General features: G+C 38.5%; 3 protein-coding genes and 1 long non-coding RNA gene across 4 annotated transcripts; all 4 read left to right on the top strand.

Annotated features, from left to right (window-relative positions):
• The first annotated feature begins 467 nt into the window (after positions 1–467).
• Positions 468–3,580, top strand: LOC117495502 (5-hydroxytryptamine receptor 3A-like). Its single transcript, XM_034146780.1, has 7 exons — positions 468–530; positions 836–942; positions 1,118–1,287; positions 1,380–1,543; positions 1,976–2,186; positions 2,623–2,832; positions 2,936–3,580. Exons 1-7 carry the CDS (start codon positions 510–512, stop codon positions 3,205–3,207), a joined length of 1,155 nt encoding a protein of 384 aa, XP_034002671.1. The 5' UTR covers positions 468–509; the 3' UTR covers positions 3,208–3,580.
• Positions 3,581–4,957: 1,377 nt separating this feature from the next.
• On the top strand, positions 4,958–5,926 carry LOC117495504. Its single transcript, XR_004557186.1, has 3 exons — positions 4,958–5,268; positions 5,423–5,477; positions 5,821–5,926. It is a non-coding gene; the product is annotated as an uncharacterized LOC117495504 (long non-coding RNA).
• Positions 5,927–6,326: 400 nt separating this feature from the next.
• Positions 6,327–11,604, top strand: LOC117496221 (5-hydroxytryptamine receptor 3A-like). Its single transcript, XM_034147967.1, has 10 exons — positions 6,327–6,363; positions 6,497–6,603; positions 6,991–7,160; positions 7,621–7,781; positions 8,094–8,304; positions 9,345–9,530; positions 9,749–9,927; positions 11,132–11,195; positions 11,355–11,507; positions 11,600–11,604. The coding sequence occupies exons 2-10, from the start codon at positions 6,503–6,505 to the stop codon at positions 11,602–11,604; spliced, it is 1,230 nt and encodes a 409-aa protein (XP_034003858.1). The 5' UTR covers positions 6,327–6,363; positions 6,497–6,502.
• Positions 11,590–15,477, top strand: LOC117495503 (5-hydroxytryptamine receptor 3A-like). The gene is made up of 7 exons (XM_034146781.1): positions 11,590–11,644; positions 12,756–12,862; positions 13,043–13,212; positions 13,304–13,467; positions 13,900–14,110; positions 14,547–14,756; positions 14,860–15,477. The coding sequence occupies exons 1-7, from the start codon at positions 11,624–11,626 to the stop codon at positions 15,129–15,131; spliced, it is 1,155 nt and encodes a 384-aa protein (XP_034002672.1). The 5' UTR covers positions 11,590–11,623; the 3' UTR covers positions 15,132–15,477.
• Positions 15,478–16,091: the final 614 nt, after the last annotated feature.

The following is a 16,091-nucleotide window of genomic DNA, read 5'->3' as shown; positions in this document are numbered from 1 at the left end:
AATGTTAATGTTTTTAGCACTGCCCGCTGAAAGTCAAGCCTTCTAAGGTTCTATTCATCTTCATCTCTGTGCTCATGCATGGTAAGTACAGCTCCTCCCCTAATAATGGGTTCATCAAGAAACTATACCATTTATTTTTATATTTGAATCATTAATACGTTTGGGAAATGCCTTTACTTGCTACTAGTACGTGCAGTTAATGTGGTTTGATACTCATAATGACAGATTTCTTTCTTTCAGTAGCTCCGTGTAGTTCCATCATGCAGAACTGCTCTCGACCCGACACACCTTCCCTGCTGGAGGCTCTCCAACCGGTCTTCAAGCTAAACGCAATTCGACCTACCATGAATATGTCAACGCCCACCAACGTCAGCATTGGCTTTGTCCTGTTTGGCATTTTGGGCTTGGTAAGGGACACTATAAACCTGGCCTCACTTCATTTTCAGACCATAATACTGTATGACGGATTGTTTGTTCTTCTTCAGGATGAAAAGGCTCAAGTTCTTAAAATGTATATCTGGCAAGATATGGTAAGTATTCTACAATAAACATCCTTATTTATCAAGCAACAGACCACTAGATACTACAGGACTTAAACTACCAAAAACAAATACTCTAACCTATTATTGTCCAATTACACCAACAAAGGATACTGCTCTTTATTAATGTTGTTTCAATGGGAGTACAAGATATTTTAAAATGTCACCAGCTGGTAACATCTTAAAAAGCTGTAATATTTCCACAGACCTAACTACAGACCTAACTAGTTAGGTCTGTAGTTAGGTCTGTATGTACCAGGTCTTTAGATGTTGTATCAGCGTGATTTGTGTTGCAGAGATGGAGAAATGAATTTGTCGAGTGGGACCCAGAACAGTGTGGTTCTTCAGCGATTACAATTCCAAGGAAACTGCTCTGGGTACCAGACGTGGTCATCAATGAATTGTAAGAGCAGCATTAGCTGTGGATTGACTAATTCACTAAAAGCTGTATTTATGTTTTTTGTTTTTGTTTGGAGTATATGCATATACATATAATGACAAAAGCATTTTGTATTTGTACACAGAAGGTAGATATTACCGTTGATATTTACTGGCTTTTGTCTTTTCCTGTCTTGCAGTATGGAGAAGAATTCAGCTCCATTCGTGCCCTACAGTTATCTGTATTCGAATGGCTTCGTGCTGGATTCACATCCGATCAGAGTGATCAGCTCCTGCAGACTCGACATCTACACGTTTCCATTTGACGTCCAGAACTGCAGTTTAAGCTTCAACTCTTATTTACACCGTAGTAAGTAGAAGATATTTAGTTATTATTGACATCATATACAGTATGTATAAGGTCTCACAAAAGCATTGACTAAATCATTTTTTTCCGCTCAGAGGCTGTTCTGCAGATGAACATCTTTACCTCTGTAGAGGATATTTTAAACCAATCAAAAAAAGTGATGACAACCATGGGTGAGTGGGAACTCATTGGTCTCACAGTGCAGAGGATCACTCTACCAGCTGGGGATGACGAATTGTACCAAGAGATTCGCTTCTTTGTAAGAACATACTGTTGACTTTTCACCTTATTGTAATGCTTTATCTTATTTACACAAGATGAAAGCTAAGAGTAAGATGTAAGAGTTGAAAAGTCTATAGAGACTCTTTTAGTCACCAAATACCTTATGATATATACAAATAATGTTAAGCTTAAGGGTAAAAACGAAATGAATGACATGAATGCAGCACAGCATATAGATGTATGCATGTACCATTATCATACACAGTAATATGAACATATGCAGTAGTCAGTCTGTTAAACCAAACCATTATACTGTATCCAAATGCTACAAATGTGAGTTTTATCCTATTTTTATGCTGTTAAAATGTAGAACACTTTAACTGAGATTTAATGTCATATAATTGAATTTAGCAGTTGATTACAGCTGTACTGTTATATAACTTGAGAAATGTGGTATACACTGCTACAGGTGACAGTGAGGCGCCGGGCCACCCTCTATGTGGTGAACCTGCTGATCCCCAGCTGCTTCCTCATCACAGTGGACCTCTTCAGCTTCCTGCTGCCCCCCCAGACTGTAGACCGTTCCTTGTTCAAGATGACCCTCATCCTGGGATACACTGTCTTCCTGCTCATCATGAACGACCTGCTGCCCACCACTGGAAACACTATTCCTCTCATAAGTCAGTTGTCAATATGTTCTACTTGTGCAAGAACACACAATTCAAAAACTAGTTAATTATTATTATGGTAACTGAGTAAAGGTAATGCTCCCCAGTCCATGTTGAGGTGTTTGCAAGTAGGATCTTTTGGTTCTTTGTTTGTTCTTTTTATTTTCGTCATTATCATATTTTACTGTAAAAGCTCTGAAAACCAACTGTACACTAGCACCAAAAAGCTTCAGCTAGCAACTGGTTGGTGAACATTGTGGAGCAAGTAGAAGCCAGAACCAAATTGTTCCATTGTGTGTAAGTGGAGATCAAATGAGTAAAAAGCAACTGTTCACTGTCACATTTGTACGTTTTAGAGAAATAAAAGGTGATTAAACGTCATGTCAATGGCCTTAATCTTGCATTTTCCTGCCTGGACTTAACTTGGATTTTATTATAAATATCCCAGATGTGTTCCTGGGGCTGTGTCTGGCTCTTATGATGAGTAGTCTAATGGAGACTATCATCATCACCAACCTGCTGTGTGGCTCCGCTCACTACTCTCCGGTCCCTCGCTGGCTCCGATTCTTGGTTCTTCAAATCCTGGGTCGCCTGGTTAGGCTTCCTCCAAAGCCCAGAGATCTAGAGGACACAGTCATCCAGAATCCTGCCACACAAGGTAGAATTTAAAAGGTGTAAGGTGAAACATTTCTTGAAGTCAGCATGCAGAAAAACACATATAAATAATCACAGTTTCCATCACCTCATCTCCTCTGCAACAGAAATGAAAGTCTTCTCTGTGGTGGCAGCGGACAGCGAGGCTCCAAAACAGAAGGGACAGCTGAATAATGACAAGGCCCTTCAGGAGCTGAGGAGCCTGGGTAAGGACCTCCAGGCCATCCGCCTCCAGGTGCAGCAGCAGCAGGGAGGAAGCCAGAGCTCGCAGGAGTGGATCCAGGTGGGATCCATCATAGACCGCCTGCTGTTCGGCTTCTACATCCTCTTCATATCAGTCAGCTTCGTTACCATGATCATAATCTGGGTGAAATCATGAAACATATTCTGAGTTCGCTTTTTTCATATTTTGGGGGATTCTGAACTATTATTTGTTGGTCGATAAAAAACATGATTTCTGTTATTCCTTGTCAGTTTGTACTTCGAAGAGAATTTGAAAGAAGCTTTTTACATTTTGTCCCCCTTTTAAAATACATTTGAATGTTTTGTCATGTATTTTCTTTTGTTGAAAATGGTCTTCCCTTTGAAACAAATATCCGAAACTCCTGTTGACTCTTCTCTTTCAACAATGATTTGCATACACGTACAAACTATTGGACTTACAGTAAAGACTCTAACCTCAAGGTATCTTCCAAACTTAACATGTGTCTCAAAGGTTCTTGGCTTCATTGACAACATACATCTCAACAGTAATAAAGGAGCGGCCATGGTCTTTCACCTTGTGTGTGTGTTTTTTTGTTTGCATCTTATATTCAGATAAATGACTGAATATGAGTGATGAGCTAGAGTTTCAAAACAGATGATTGGAATATATCCACACAATCTCACCAATTTCATACATGCCACAACACATACCTGATTAACATGGTAATGCAATGTAAAGAAAACAAGCATGTTATACTTTCATAAGGAAAAACTGTGAGTTGAGTTAAGCCAATCAGAAGAAAGGTACACAATTTGTTTATACCGTTGACATTTGGCTTTGAGTTGATGGGACAACGACGATGGCAGACATAAAGATGTTTATTTTCATCTGTTTTTCACTACTTCACGGTAAGAAAGAAAGTATAGGATCTTATAATAGTTTGTAGCCTACTTAATCAGTCAAATAAAAAAGAAAGAGGATCTGTTAAAAGCTTGATTTAACTTCCATTGATAACAAACTTTAAAGTTCAAGATGTTGGGAAGAAAATACAAGAGAAAACAAAATAAAATGGATCAATATTAAGTGTGTAGATGTCATAAAGCATTTTGTTGAATAATTCATGAATAGTTTCTACCCTAATCCTGTAGTAGAGCTACGAAGGCGGACTAACCTTTGAGAGAACACATATGAAATATATTTATATATGATATATATTTATTTGGACTGTCTTGTGAATTTAGATTCCTTCTTTCTCTTTTTGAACTCAGGTTTGGTTAAAGAGCCGAAGAATGATAACACGTCCACGTCGGTAGAGTGGCTACTCGCATCATGGTTTGGTTTCGTCAATTTCCATACCCTTCAAAATCATGTCGAATGAAGTACAAACAACTCAGCTGTATGTTCTAGGGCGGTCCTCTAGGTATCTCCGTAGTCCCTGAAAATAAATGTGTTCCTCCACTCAACTTTCTAGAAAAGTATAAAACCTTAATTAAGCACCTGGTAGCCTACGACTTGAGACTGCAACAGATTTCAACTCCCATAGGTGGAGGTGTTGTGTTTTTTCCCGTGGTATGTATGTGTTTTGTACCATGTTTTTCTTTGTTTCTGCTTAAATAAATAAAAAATGTGATGGAAAAAGAAGAAAGGTTGGTTTGCAACCTGACAACATACTGTAATGAAAAATGCAAATAGTTTGGCATGCAGGACACCAGAGGACACATGTTTCTCAAAGGCCCTCCACTGTTTATTTGCGTACAACCAACATGTGTGACGCTGATGCCGCTATGGTCAGTCTTCACCGTCCTCAAGTCACACCGTGTGGTACAACACATAAACGGTGGTTTATCTTTGTTTTATATGAAACCACCTTCATGGAAAGTAGCCGCCTTGCATTTCCCACATCATTTGCCAGGGGTTTGTCCACATCACGCTTGGTTTACTTTGGCAGTTTGTATATCTTGGACACTGACGCTGAATTTAGTCTTGCTGAAGTGAGTTTTCCGGTGGTGAGTGGTGGGTATGCCTTTGCTTTCTGACAATGGTTATTCACAGTTATATATGACTCTCCTGTTCATGCAATTGACAACTAAAGCAAATGTTCTCATAGAGCAGTGTGATAATTATTCTGTGATTTCCAGGCATGTGATACGGTAAAAAAGTGCTTTCATCTGACAACTGTAGAAAGATAAATATTCAACTCTTGACATCATGACACCTAAGGGGGCTACACTGAAGGTAAAGTATCTCCTAACCTTACATGTTATGTATGTTTTCTGTGTTATTTTAAGGCTACATACAGCATTTGGTTAAATCTGAAAAAAAATCTATAATTAGTGCTTTTAGTTACTTACATTGACAAATTAATGTAATTGTTGTTTTTATATTCTAGGGTCTCCCACCATCAGTCATGGCCACTGTGGTCATGTTACTCATTCTGATACCAGGTAAGAGCTTTTTTGGAAAGCACCATTTGAAGTAATAGGCCTGCTTACATAACATAAATCTAAAAACAAATAACACAAAGGAATGATAAGATGCAGGTTAATGTGTACTGCATGCACAATTATACTATGTTGTATGTATGCAATGTTGTCTGCCAAATGCAGGAAGATTTAAATTCCTTTATATTTTTAATTAATATTCTTAAAGAAAGTCCATTGAATTCCCAGTGATTATTGTGAATTAAAGCACAGGCAATCTTCTTACACATTATTCCAGTGACATGCAGATCTATAAAGTCCAAAAACCTTTTTTATAGAGCTTTTCATTTTCTAATCTTCTTCTCAGCTGCGGACAGTGCTATCCAGATAAACTGCTCTGAACCGAGCCAGCCCGCCCTGCTGGAGGCTCTGGCTCCAATCTTTAACCTGAGCGCCATACGACCTGTCATGAACTTGACCACCCGCACCAACGTCAACATATCCTTCATCATGTATGGGATACTAGGAGTGGTATGTTTCAGCTCTTAGTAAAGGATCATTTAAAATCTGAATGTGGCTTTTGTCTTAGAATTAAACTCTTCCGTTGTATGGTATGTTAGGCAAATCACTTAAAAGTTATTTGTATACCAGTAGGAGCTTTATGAATGTATAATTTAGTATTGATAAATCACCAGAAAAGCAACATCCTCTGTTATTCTGCTTCTTTCTTCAACCAAATGTAATCTGATTTAAACCGCTTCTTTCTGGGCTCCACTGAGACTTCCTTTCGGATTTAAATGGTACCAAAGAAATATCTTAAAACAGCAACACCTTCTGTCTTTAACCATCTCTTCTTGTCTTCCAGGATGAAAAGGGTCAACTCTTGCTTACCTACCTTTGGCAGCATTTTGTACGTATTCCAATGATCCATCATTACGTCTTAATCATTAATGACTGGATAATGATGGGACATTTTAGTGAATTATGTGAATGTACCATCAATTATACAAGATCTGTACACTGACACAGTTTTTTTGATTTAGTGGTGGATGAACGAGTTTGTCCGCTGGGATCCAACGCAGTGTGGCTCCGATAAGATTTCTCTTCCCAGGAAAAACATTTGGGTGCCAGATATTGTCATCAATGAATTGTGGGTATACAGTATATATACATCCTTTACAGACAAGCAAATCATTTTGCTAAACAATTGGGAACTTTAGCTTTTATCAAACATCGCTCAAAAGCCATAAATAGTGCATTTTATTTAAGGATTATATTTGTTTTGTCATTTGGTGTGCTAGGGGGTATTTCTATCAGCATGTGTTCATTCATTGTGGTGAAAAAAAGATCTCCCAGAACTAGTTGACAGATTGTTGTGTGGTCAGATTAATGCTTAACACGAAATACTTTAAAATGTTGTCTTCTCGTGGGTTTTAGGGACAAGGGCACACCCATTTAAATTCAGAAATATAAGGTGCAATGCTCTTGTTTTGCAGACATTTGACTCGTAACTGCTCTGCTTGTTCCTGTCTTGCAGTATGGATGAAAACACAGCCCCCTTTGTGCCGTATGTGTACCTGCACAGCGATGGTAGGGTGCACGATGCCTCACCAATCAGAGTGGTCAGTTCCTGTAACCTCGATATCTACACTTTTCCCTTCGATATACAGAACTGCACTATGACTTTCAACTCCTACATCCACCTGGGTAAGTCCCTTCACCAAAGGTCTAATTTCCTTTCCTAAAATAACTCTGTATGCCAGGTTGAATGCCAGAAATGTAAATGCATATGTAAATAAGAGGCAGTAAATAGTTTTTAGCCCTATTGTAAGCAAATTAAATGTTGAACGTTCAAACATCATCTTCACAACACATTTGCTTTTTTTTTTTACCATGACCACCGACCAAACTTAAATATATACTCCATAATCATGTTTTTTTTTTTTTAAGTTTGTTGTTATGAAGTTACCCCTGTGACCTCAGAGTTAGGATTATAAGTACACATTTGTGTTTCTTAACTGACACAAATCATCAATGAAATGTAAAGAATCTAGAGTAGACCCATATTTACTTTGGAGAAACTATACATTTATATATGTATGTAATGTATGTTGTGTGGCCTTAACTTTACAGGATTATATATATTTTTGATGTATTCTCTCCCCAGCTAAGGACATAATGATTGTCCTGGATAGGGATGCAGAAAACATCACAAAGCTCTCCAAAAGCTGGATGACCACCATGGGAGAGTGGGAGCTGCTGGATATCACCTCCCATCACAGTGAAGGAGATATCGGGGGGAATTACATTGATGAGCTTGTATTTCATGTAAGTGTGTGTCTTTTTCACAACCTGGCCTTGAATTAAATTCCAGTCTCAGATTTTAAAGGTGTATATTTGGTTTTGAAGCAAGCATGTTTAAACATGTTTTAGTTTGCTTCATCATTCTGTCCTGTAATGTTTTCATTTGTCAAACACACCTTATATAAGGCCCATTAAAATCATTCATTGTGTAGCTGCAGTTATTATACTGTATGGGGACTGCGTTATGATAGAACACAGAAAAAGAATGTAAAAGCTCAGTGAAATGTTAAAAGTGCATGGAAAAGGTACCAAAGGTTTTGTTTCTTCTATCTGCAGGTCAGAGTGAGGCGTCGAGCCACCCTGTATGTGGTGAACCTGCTGATCCCCAGCTGCTTCCTCATCACAGTGGACCTCTTCAGCTTCCTGCTGCCCCCCCAGACTGTGGACCGTTCCTCCTTCAAGATGACCCTCATCCTGGGATACACTGTCTTCCTGCTCATCATGAACGACCTGCTGCCTATCACCGGAAACACCATTCCTCTCATAAGTCAGTGTTCATTGTATTGACTGAACCCTGTTAAAATATTAATGTTTGACCAGTATAAACAGCTGTCCACCTGTTGTACAGTATTGAGCAGAGGTGGGAAGTAGTGGAGTACAAATACTTTGTTACTGTACTTAAGTACATTTTTACTTTACTCCACTACTTATTTTTCTGACGACTTTTTCCTTTTACTTCTTACATTTTTAACACAAATAGCTGTACTTTTACTTCTTACATTTTCAAAACAGGCTCGTTACTTTAGTTTTAATCTGCGTTTGGTGGCGTGATTATTATTATTTCGATTCATTGCATGCCTATTGATTTTAACACGATCCGTGTATCCATAATTTCCTGGTCTTCTCTAAAGAAAAGGGACCAATGAAAACGTTGTCATTTTGTTCAGAATCGAAACATTCATTAGCTAACAATGACATGATTGTTCTATTAATATAAAGTGAGGTCAGTTACTCTTTAAAACAGTTGGTAGTTATGGATACTTTTTACTTAAGTACATTTACCTACGCTGTAAAACGTATTATCTCTTCGATTTACACACAGCATCTATTGCACGTCTGTCCGTCCTGGGAGAGGGATCCCTCCTCTGTTGCTCTCCCCGAGGTTTCTCCCATTTTTCCCTTTGAAATGTGGGTTTTTCTCTGGAAGTTTTTCCTTGTACGATGTGAGGGTCTAAGGACAGAGGGTGTCGTTTTTTCTCATACTGATATTCTGAACAAACTGTGCTGTTGTATTAGCTGTAACATGTCTTTACTGTAGGGTATTTTTATTATTTGTACAGCACTTTGGCTTGACCAAAAATCGTTTATAAATGTGCTATATAAATAAAACTTGATTTGATTTGATTTGATTTTATTTCGAAGCCCACACTTCTTTACTTTTACTTGAGTAAAGAAGTTTAGTCAGTACTTCTACTTTTACCAGAGCATTTTTAAACACTGTACTTCTACTTGAGTAAAGGATGTGTGTACTTCTGCCATCTCTGGTATTGAGTGAGTGCCAACCTGTTTCCTGCCTCTCTCTGCCAGATGTGTTCTTCTCCCTCTGCCTGGCTCTGATGGTGACCAGTCTGCTGGAGACTGTCCTCATCACCAACCTGCTGTGTGGCTCGGCCGACTTCTCTCCCGTCCCTCGCTGGGTCAGAGTGTTTGTTCTGGAAATTCTGGGCCGTCTGGTTTGCCTGCCTCAGAAGACTAAAGAAAAGAGTACATTCTGTACGAAATATAGGCTTTTAAGATTTAGATAAGATTAGATCAGAAACACTTTATTGATCCCAATTTGGGACATGTTTGCGTTGCAGCAGCATAAAAAGGCAATGTACATATATGTACATTTCAGAAAATGACTAGTACAGAGTCATTAAGATGGATGTTGTTTATACACACACACCACGAGAAGAAGTGAATGTAATAATTGTTTCTTTCAAAACTAGGCATGAAACCCTACGCTGAGGCGACACAGCAGAAAGCTGACGGGCCTCCAGAGGAGAAGGGGCCAGCGCTGGAGGACAAGGCCCTTCAGGAGCTCAGGAGCCTGGGTAGGGACCTCCAGGCCATCCGCCTCCAGGTGCAGCAGCAGGAAGGAAGCCAGAGCTCGCAGGAATGGATCCAGGTGGGTTTCATCATAGACCGCCTGCTGTTCGGCCTCTACATCCTCTTCGTATCAGTCAGCTTCATTACCATCATCATAATCTGGGGGAACTCATACAGCCCATAGACAATGGCTGTCTGTTTAAAGGGGCAACATTCATGACTGAAACAGTTGTTGAGTAATAATCACTCTGATCATTTTATTGTTTTGTTTGGTAACAATATATATTTAAACATATTCCTAATCTATTGTCTTACTTTTACTCATAACCTTCATTCATATAATTGCATTCATTGTGCCATTCTAAAATCATTGGAAATCCTTGTGAAAGAAATAAAATTACTTGAAAAAAAATTCATTCAGCTTGCGATTGACATTTATTTCAAACATAATAAGCATGTTCAAATTGTTTTCCTATTTATTCATTAATTGTAATGCCAGTATTGCATCCTATATTCTATTACTATGGACATCCAATCACAAGACTTTGAACATAGCTGCAGTGATAGGTCAGGTACTGATGGCTCACAGTCATGCTGAAGGTTTTGGATGAGGTTAGGGTTAGGGTTGGAAGCTTTGCTGTCCTAAGATCACTGAATAGTATTGTATCTAATCTAGATATCCCTTACAACCAAGGGACTGAGACTAGTATGCACGGCCATCATTTCTGCAATATAGTGAATGTTGTATTCAAACTACATAAAAAACATGGTTTCACTTTTTTCACTATTTTTGTATTCTTATCTATTATTTCTTAGAAGGTAAATATATTGTATTTATCTATGTAAATATGCAGAGCTTGCTACGGTGTGAGCAGGAGGGTACAATTATTTGCCCAAACATAACCCTGGTGTGCTGTTGATCACATTTAAATGTAAATCAAACTGAAACATGTTAATTGTTTTCTCATGTTGACAACCTTGATACTCAAAATGTCCCTTTTTTATTTTTTAAAAATAGTTATTTGAATCTGGATATTTTCTGAGGGTTTCCTACTGTTGGGATTCAGAGCTTTTAGACATGCCACATTTTAAATAAATGCACGTGGCTTCTTAAAGTGCACTCACACTTACAAACACAATTATACATATTTCATTTTCACTTTTCTAGAGTCTGTTCAAGTCTGTACTTTTCACCTAAAATGTGTGTAGAAACAAAATAGCCTAAACCACCAGCACATCACTCAAACTAACAACGGCTTTTGACCCAATGTTAATGTTTTTAGCGCTGCCCGCTGAAAGTCAAGCCTTCTAAGGTTCTATTCATCTTCATCTCTGTGCTCATGCATGGTAAGTACAGCTCCTCCCCTAATAATGGGTTCATCAAGAAACTATACCATTTATTTTTATATTTGAATCATTAATACGTTTGGGAAATGCCTTTACTTGCTACTAGTACGTGCAGTTAATGTGGTTTGATAATCATAATGACAGATTTCTTTCTTTCAGTAGCTCCGTGTAGTTCCATCATGCAGAACTGCTCTCGACCCGACACACCTTCCCTGCTGGAGGCTCTCCAACCGGTCTTCAAGCTAAACGCAATTCGACCTACCATGAATATGTCAACGCCCACCAACGTCAGCATTGGCTTTGTCCTGTTTGGCATTTTGGGCTTGGTAAGGGACACTATAAACCTGGCCTCACTTCATTTTCAGAACATAATACTGTATGACAGATTGTTTGTTCTTCTTCAGGATGAAAAGGCTCAAGTTCTTAAAATGTATATCTGGCAAGATATGGTAAGTATTCTACAATAAACATCCTTATTTATCAAGCAACAGACCACTAGATACTACAGGACTTAAACTACCAAAAACAAATACTCTAACCTATTATTGTCCAATTACACCAACAAAGGATACTGCTCTTTATTAATGTTGTTTCAATGGGAGTACAAGATATTTTAAAATGTCACCAGCTGGTAACATCTTAAAAAGCTGTAATATTTCCACAGACCTAACTACAGACCTAACTAGTTAGGTCTGTAGTTAGGTCTGTATGTACCAGGTATTTAGACCTAACTAGTTAGGTCTGTAGTTAGGTCTGTATGTACCAGGTATTTAGATGTTGTATCAGCGTCAGTGGCGAGCCGTGAGCTTTATACCTACAGTAGGCCCTCTGACCCCCACCCCTTCCCTCGAAAAAAAGAAAAAAAAAGTTATTACGTCACAGCGTATACTTCAGCGGAATATCAAAACAACGGCCCAGGGTGCAAAACGCATCAATGACAGCGACCCTCTACCACACAAAACAACACCTGTGAACCCAATTTGTGTTCTTTGACATTGAACATGATATTGCATTGTGTTTGTTACTTTCGTTACAGTTGTATGTCTTAAGTGTAATTTGGCATGCTTTTATTTTGAAGGCGAGTTCACGCTGTTGACAGGAAGTTGGTGTTGCTATGGAAACAAGAAAAGTTTCACAGCGGGCGGAACTTGTCATCTAGTCCGCGATAATAAAACCCGCCCATTTAGAGGGAAGATATGATTGGTCAATTGTACTGTCATTTGACATTACTCTCTCGTTCAGTTACTATAGCGGGCCCTCTGTGAATCGCAGAGAGGGCCAGACCAGCATCTTTCATGTAACCCTTCACATTCAACAGAGACTGAACAGGCAGATTCGAAGGATTTATTTATTTGGAAATGTTATTTTATTAAATCAAGTTTTTTTTCGGTAAAACTAATGAAAGATATAACAAAAATAATATTAAAAAAATATATATTTTAAAAAAATATTTTTTTTTTTAATGTTTTTAAATATTATTTTTTGGAATATCTTAGGCCCTCACAGAGGGCCTAGAGGGCCCTGACGGCTCGCCACTGATCAACGTGATTTGTGTTGCAGAGATGGAGAAATGAATTTGTCGAGTGGGACCCAGAACAGTGTGGTTCTTCAGTGATTACAATTCCAAGGAAACTGCTCTGGGTACCAGACGTGGTCATCAATGAATTGTACTGTAAGAGCAGCATTAGCTGTGGATTGACTAATTCACTAAAAGCTGTATTTATGTTTTTTGTTTTTGTTTGGAGTATATGCATATACATATAATGACAAAAGCATTTTGTATTTGTACACAGAAGGTAGATATTACCGTTGATATTTACTGGCTTTTGTCTTTTCCTGTCTTGCAGTATGGAGAAGAATTCAGCTCCATTCGTGCCCTACAGTTATCTGTATTCGAATGGCTTCGTGCTGGATTCACATCCGATCAGAGTGATCAGCTCCTGCAGACTCGACATCTACACGTTTCCATTTGACGTCCAGAACTGCAGTTTAAGCTTCAACTCTTATTTACACCGTAGTAAGTAGAAGATATTTAGTTATTATTGACATCATATACAGTATGTATAAGGTCTCACAAAAGCATTGACTAAATCATTTTTTCCGCTCAGAGGCTGTTCTGCAGATGAACATCTTTACCTCTGTAGAGGATATTTTAAACCAATCAAAAAAAGTGATGACAACCATGGGTGAGTGGGAACTCATTGGTCTCACAGTGCAGAGGATCACTCTACCAGCTGGGGATGACGAATTGTACCAAGAGATTCGCTTCTTTGTAAGAACATACTGTTAACTTTTCACCTTATTGTAATGCTTTATCTTATTTACACAAGATGAAAGCTAAGAGTAAGATGTAAGAGTTGAAAAGTCTATAGAGACTCTTTTAGTCACCAAATACCTTATGATATATACAAATAATGTTAAGCTTAAGGGTAAAAACGAAATGAATGACATGAATGCAGCACAGCATATAGATGTATGCATGTACCATTATCATACACAGTAATATGAACATATGCAGTAGTCAGTCTGTTAAACCAAACCATTATACTGTATCCAAATGCTACAAATGTGAGTTTTATCCTATTTTTATGCTGTTAAAATGTAGAACACTTTAACTGAGATTTAATGTCATATAATTGAATTTAGCAGTTGATTACAGCTGTACTGTTATATAACTTGAGAAATGTGGTATACACTGCTACAGGTGACAGTGAGGCGCCGGGCCACCCTCTATGTGGTGAACCTGCTGATCCCCAGCTGCTTCCTCATCACAGTGGACCTCTTCAGCTTCCTGCTGCCCCCCCAGACTGTAGACCGTTCCTTGTTCAAGATGACCCTCATCCTGGGATACACTGTCTTCCTGCTCATCATGAACGACCTGCTGCCCACCACTGGAAACACTATTCCTCTCATAAGTCAGTTGTCAATATGTTCTACTTGTGCAAGAACACACAATTCAAAAACTAGTTAATTATTATTATGGTAACTGAGTAAAGGTAATGCTCCCCAGTCCATGTTGAGGTGTTTGCAAGTAGGATCTTTTGGTTCTTTGTTTGTTCTTTTTATTTTCGTCATTATCATATTTTACTGTAAAAGATCTGAAAACCAACTGTACACTAGCACCAAAAAGCTTCAGCTAGCAACTGGTTGGTGAACATTGTGGAGCAAGTAGAAGCCAGAACCAAATTGTTCCATTGTGTGTAAGTGGAGATCAAATGAGTAAAAAGCAACTGTTCACTGTCACATTTGTACGTTTTAGAGAAATAAAAGGTGATTAAACGTCATGTCAATGGCCTTAATCTTGCATTTTCCTGCCTGGACTTAACTTGGATTTTATTATAAATATCCCAGATGTGTTCCTGGGGCTGTGTCTGGCTCTTATGATGAGTAGTCTAATGGAGACTATCATCATCACCAACCTGCTGTGTGGCTCCGCTCACTACTCTCCGGTCCCTCGCTGGCTCCGATTCTTGGTTCTTCAAATCCTGGGTCGCCTGGTTAGGCTTCCTCCAAAGCCCAGAGATGTAGAGGACACAGTCATCCAGAATCCTGCCACACAAGGTAGAATTTAAAAGGTGTAAGGTGAAACATTTCTTGAAGTCAGCATGCAGAAAAACACATATAAATAATCACAGTTTCCATCACCTCATCTCCTCTGCAACAGAAATGAAAGTCTTCTCTGTGGTGGCAGCGGACAGCGAGGCTCCAAAACAGAAGGGACAGCTGAATAATGACAAGGCCCTTCAGGAGCTGAGGAGCCTGGGTAAGGACCTCCAGGCCATCCGCCTCCAGGTGCAGCAGCAGCAGGGTGGAAGCCAGAGCTCGCAGGAGTGGATCCAGGTGGGATCCATCATAGACCGCCTGCTGTTCGGCTTCTACATCCTCTTCATATCAGTCAGCTTCGTTACCATGATCATAATCTGGGTGAAATCATGAAACATATTCTGAGTTCGCTTTTTTCATATTTTGGGGGATTCTGAACTATTATTTGTTGGTCGATAAAAAACATGATTTCTGTTATTCCTTGTCAGTTTGTACTTCGAAGAGAATTTGAAAGAAGCTTTTTACATTTTGTCCCCCTTTTAAAATACATTTTAATGTTTTGTCATGTATTTTCTTTTGTTGAAAATGGTCTTCCCTTTGAAACAAATATCCGAAACTCCTGTTGACTCTTCTCTTTCAACAATGATTTGCATACACGTACAAACTATTGGACTTACAGTAAAGACTCTAACCTCAAGGTATCTTCCAAACTTAACATGTGTCTCAAAGGTTCTTGGCTTCATTGAAAACATACATCTCAACAGTAATAAAGGAGCGGCCATGGTCTTTCACCTTGTGTGTGTGTTTTTTTGTTTGCATCTTATATTCAGATAAATGACTGAATATGAGTGATGAGCTAGAGTTTCAAAACAGATGATTGGAATATATCCACACAATCTCACCAATTTCATACATGCCACAACACATACCTGATTAACATGGTAATGCAATGTAAAGAAAACAAGCATGTTATACTTTCATAAGGAAAAACTGTGAGTTGAGTTAAGCCAATCAGAAGAAAGGTACACAATTTGTTTATACCGTTGACATTTGGCTTTGAGTTGATGGGACAACGACGTGATGGCAGACATAAAGATGTTTATTTTCATCTGTTTTTCACTACTTCACGGTAAGAAAGAAAGTATAGGATCTTATAATAGTCTGTAGCCTACTTAATCAGTCAAATAAAAAAGAAAGAGGATCTGTTAAAAGCTTGATTTAACTTCCATTGATAACAAACTTTAAAGTTCAAGATGTTGGGAAGAAAATACAAGAGAAAACAAAATAAAATGGATCAATATTAAGTGTGTAGATGTCATAAAGCATTTTGTTGAATAATTCATGAATAGTTTC

Source organism: Trematomus bernacchii, unplaced genomic scaffold (genome assembly GCF_902827165.1).
Source record: "Trematomus bernacchii unplaced genomic scaffold, fTreBer1.1, whole genome shotgun sequence".
In the NCBI taxonomy this organism is placed as follows: Eukaryota; Metazoa; Chordata; class Actinopteri; order Perciformes; family Nototheniidae; genus Trematomus; species Trematomus bernacchii.
Note: the sequence above shows the minus strand (reverse complement) of the source record. Positions and strands in the feature narration are given on the sequence as shown.

Bases quoted from the DNA above. Each gene is read 5' to 3' on its own strand.
- LOC117495503 (XM_034146781.1), top strand. From the start codon at position 11,624: ATGTATATCTGGCAAGATATG. The intron at 12,863-13,042 runs GTACTGTAAGAG...CCTGTCTTGCAG, and splicing joins GACGTGGTCATCAATGAATT to TATGGAGAAGAATTCAGCTC. The intron at 14,757-14,859 runs GTAGAATTTAAA...CCTCTGCAACAG, and splicing joins CCAGAATCCTGCCACACAAG to AAATGAAAGTCTTCTCTGTG.
- LOC117495502 (XM_034146780.1), top strand. From the start codon at position 510: ATGTATATCTGGCAAGATATG. The intron at 1,288-1,379 runs GTAAGTAGAAGA...TTTTCCGCTCAG, and splicing joins CAACTCTTATTTACACCGTA to AGGCTGTTCTGCAGATGAAC. The intron at 2,833-2,935 runs GTAGAATTTAAA...CCTCTGCAACAG, and splicing joins CCAGAATCCTGCCACACAAG to AAATGAAAGTCTTCTCTGTG.
- LOC117496221 (XM_034147967.1), top strand. From the start codon at position 6,503: ATGAACGAGTTTGTCCGCTGGGATCCAACGCAGTGTGGCTCCGATAAG. The intron at 6,604-6,990 runs GTGGGTATACAG...CCTGTCTTGCAG, and splicing joins GATATTGTCATCAATGAATT to TATGGATGAAAACACAGCCC. The intron at 11,196-11,354 runs GTAAGTACAGCT...TCTTTCTTTCAG, and splicing joins CATCTCTGTGCTCATGCATG to TAGCTCCGTGTAGTTCCATC.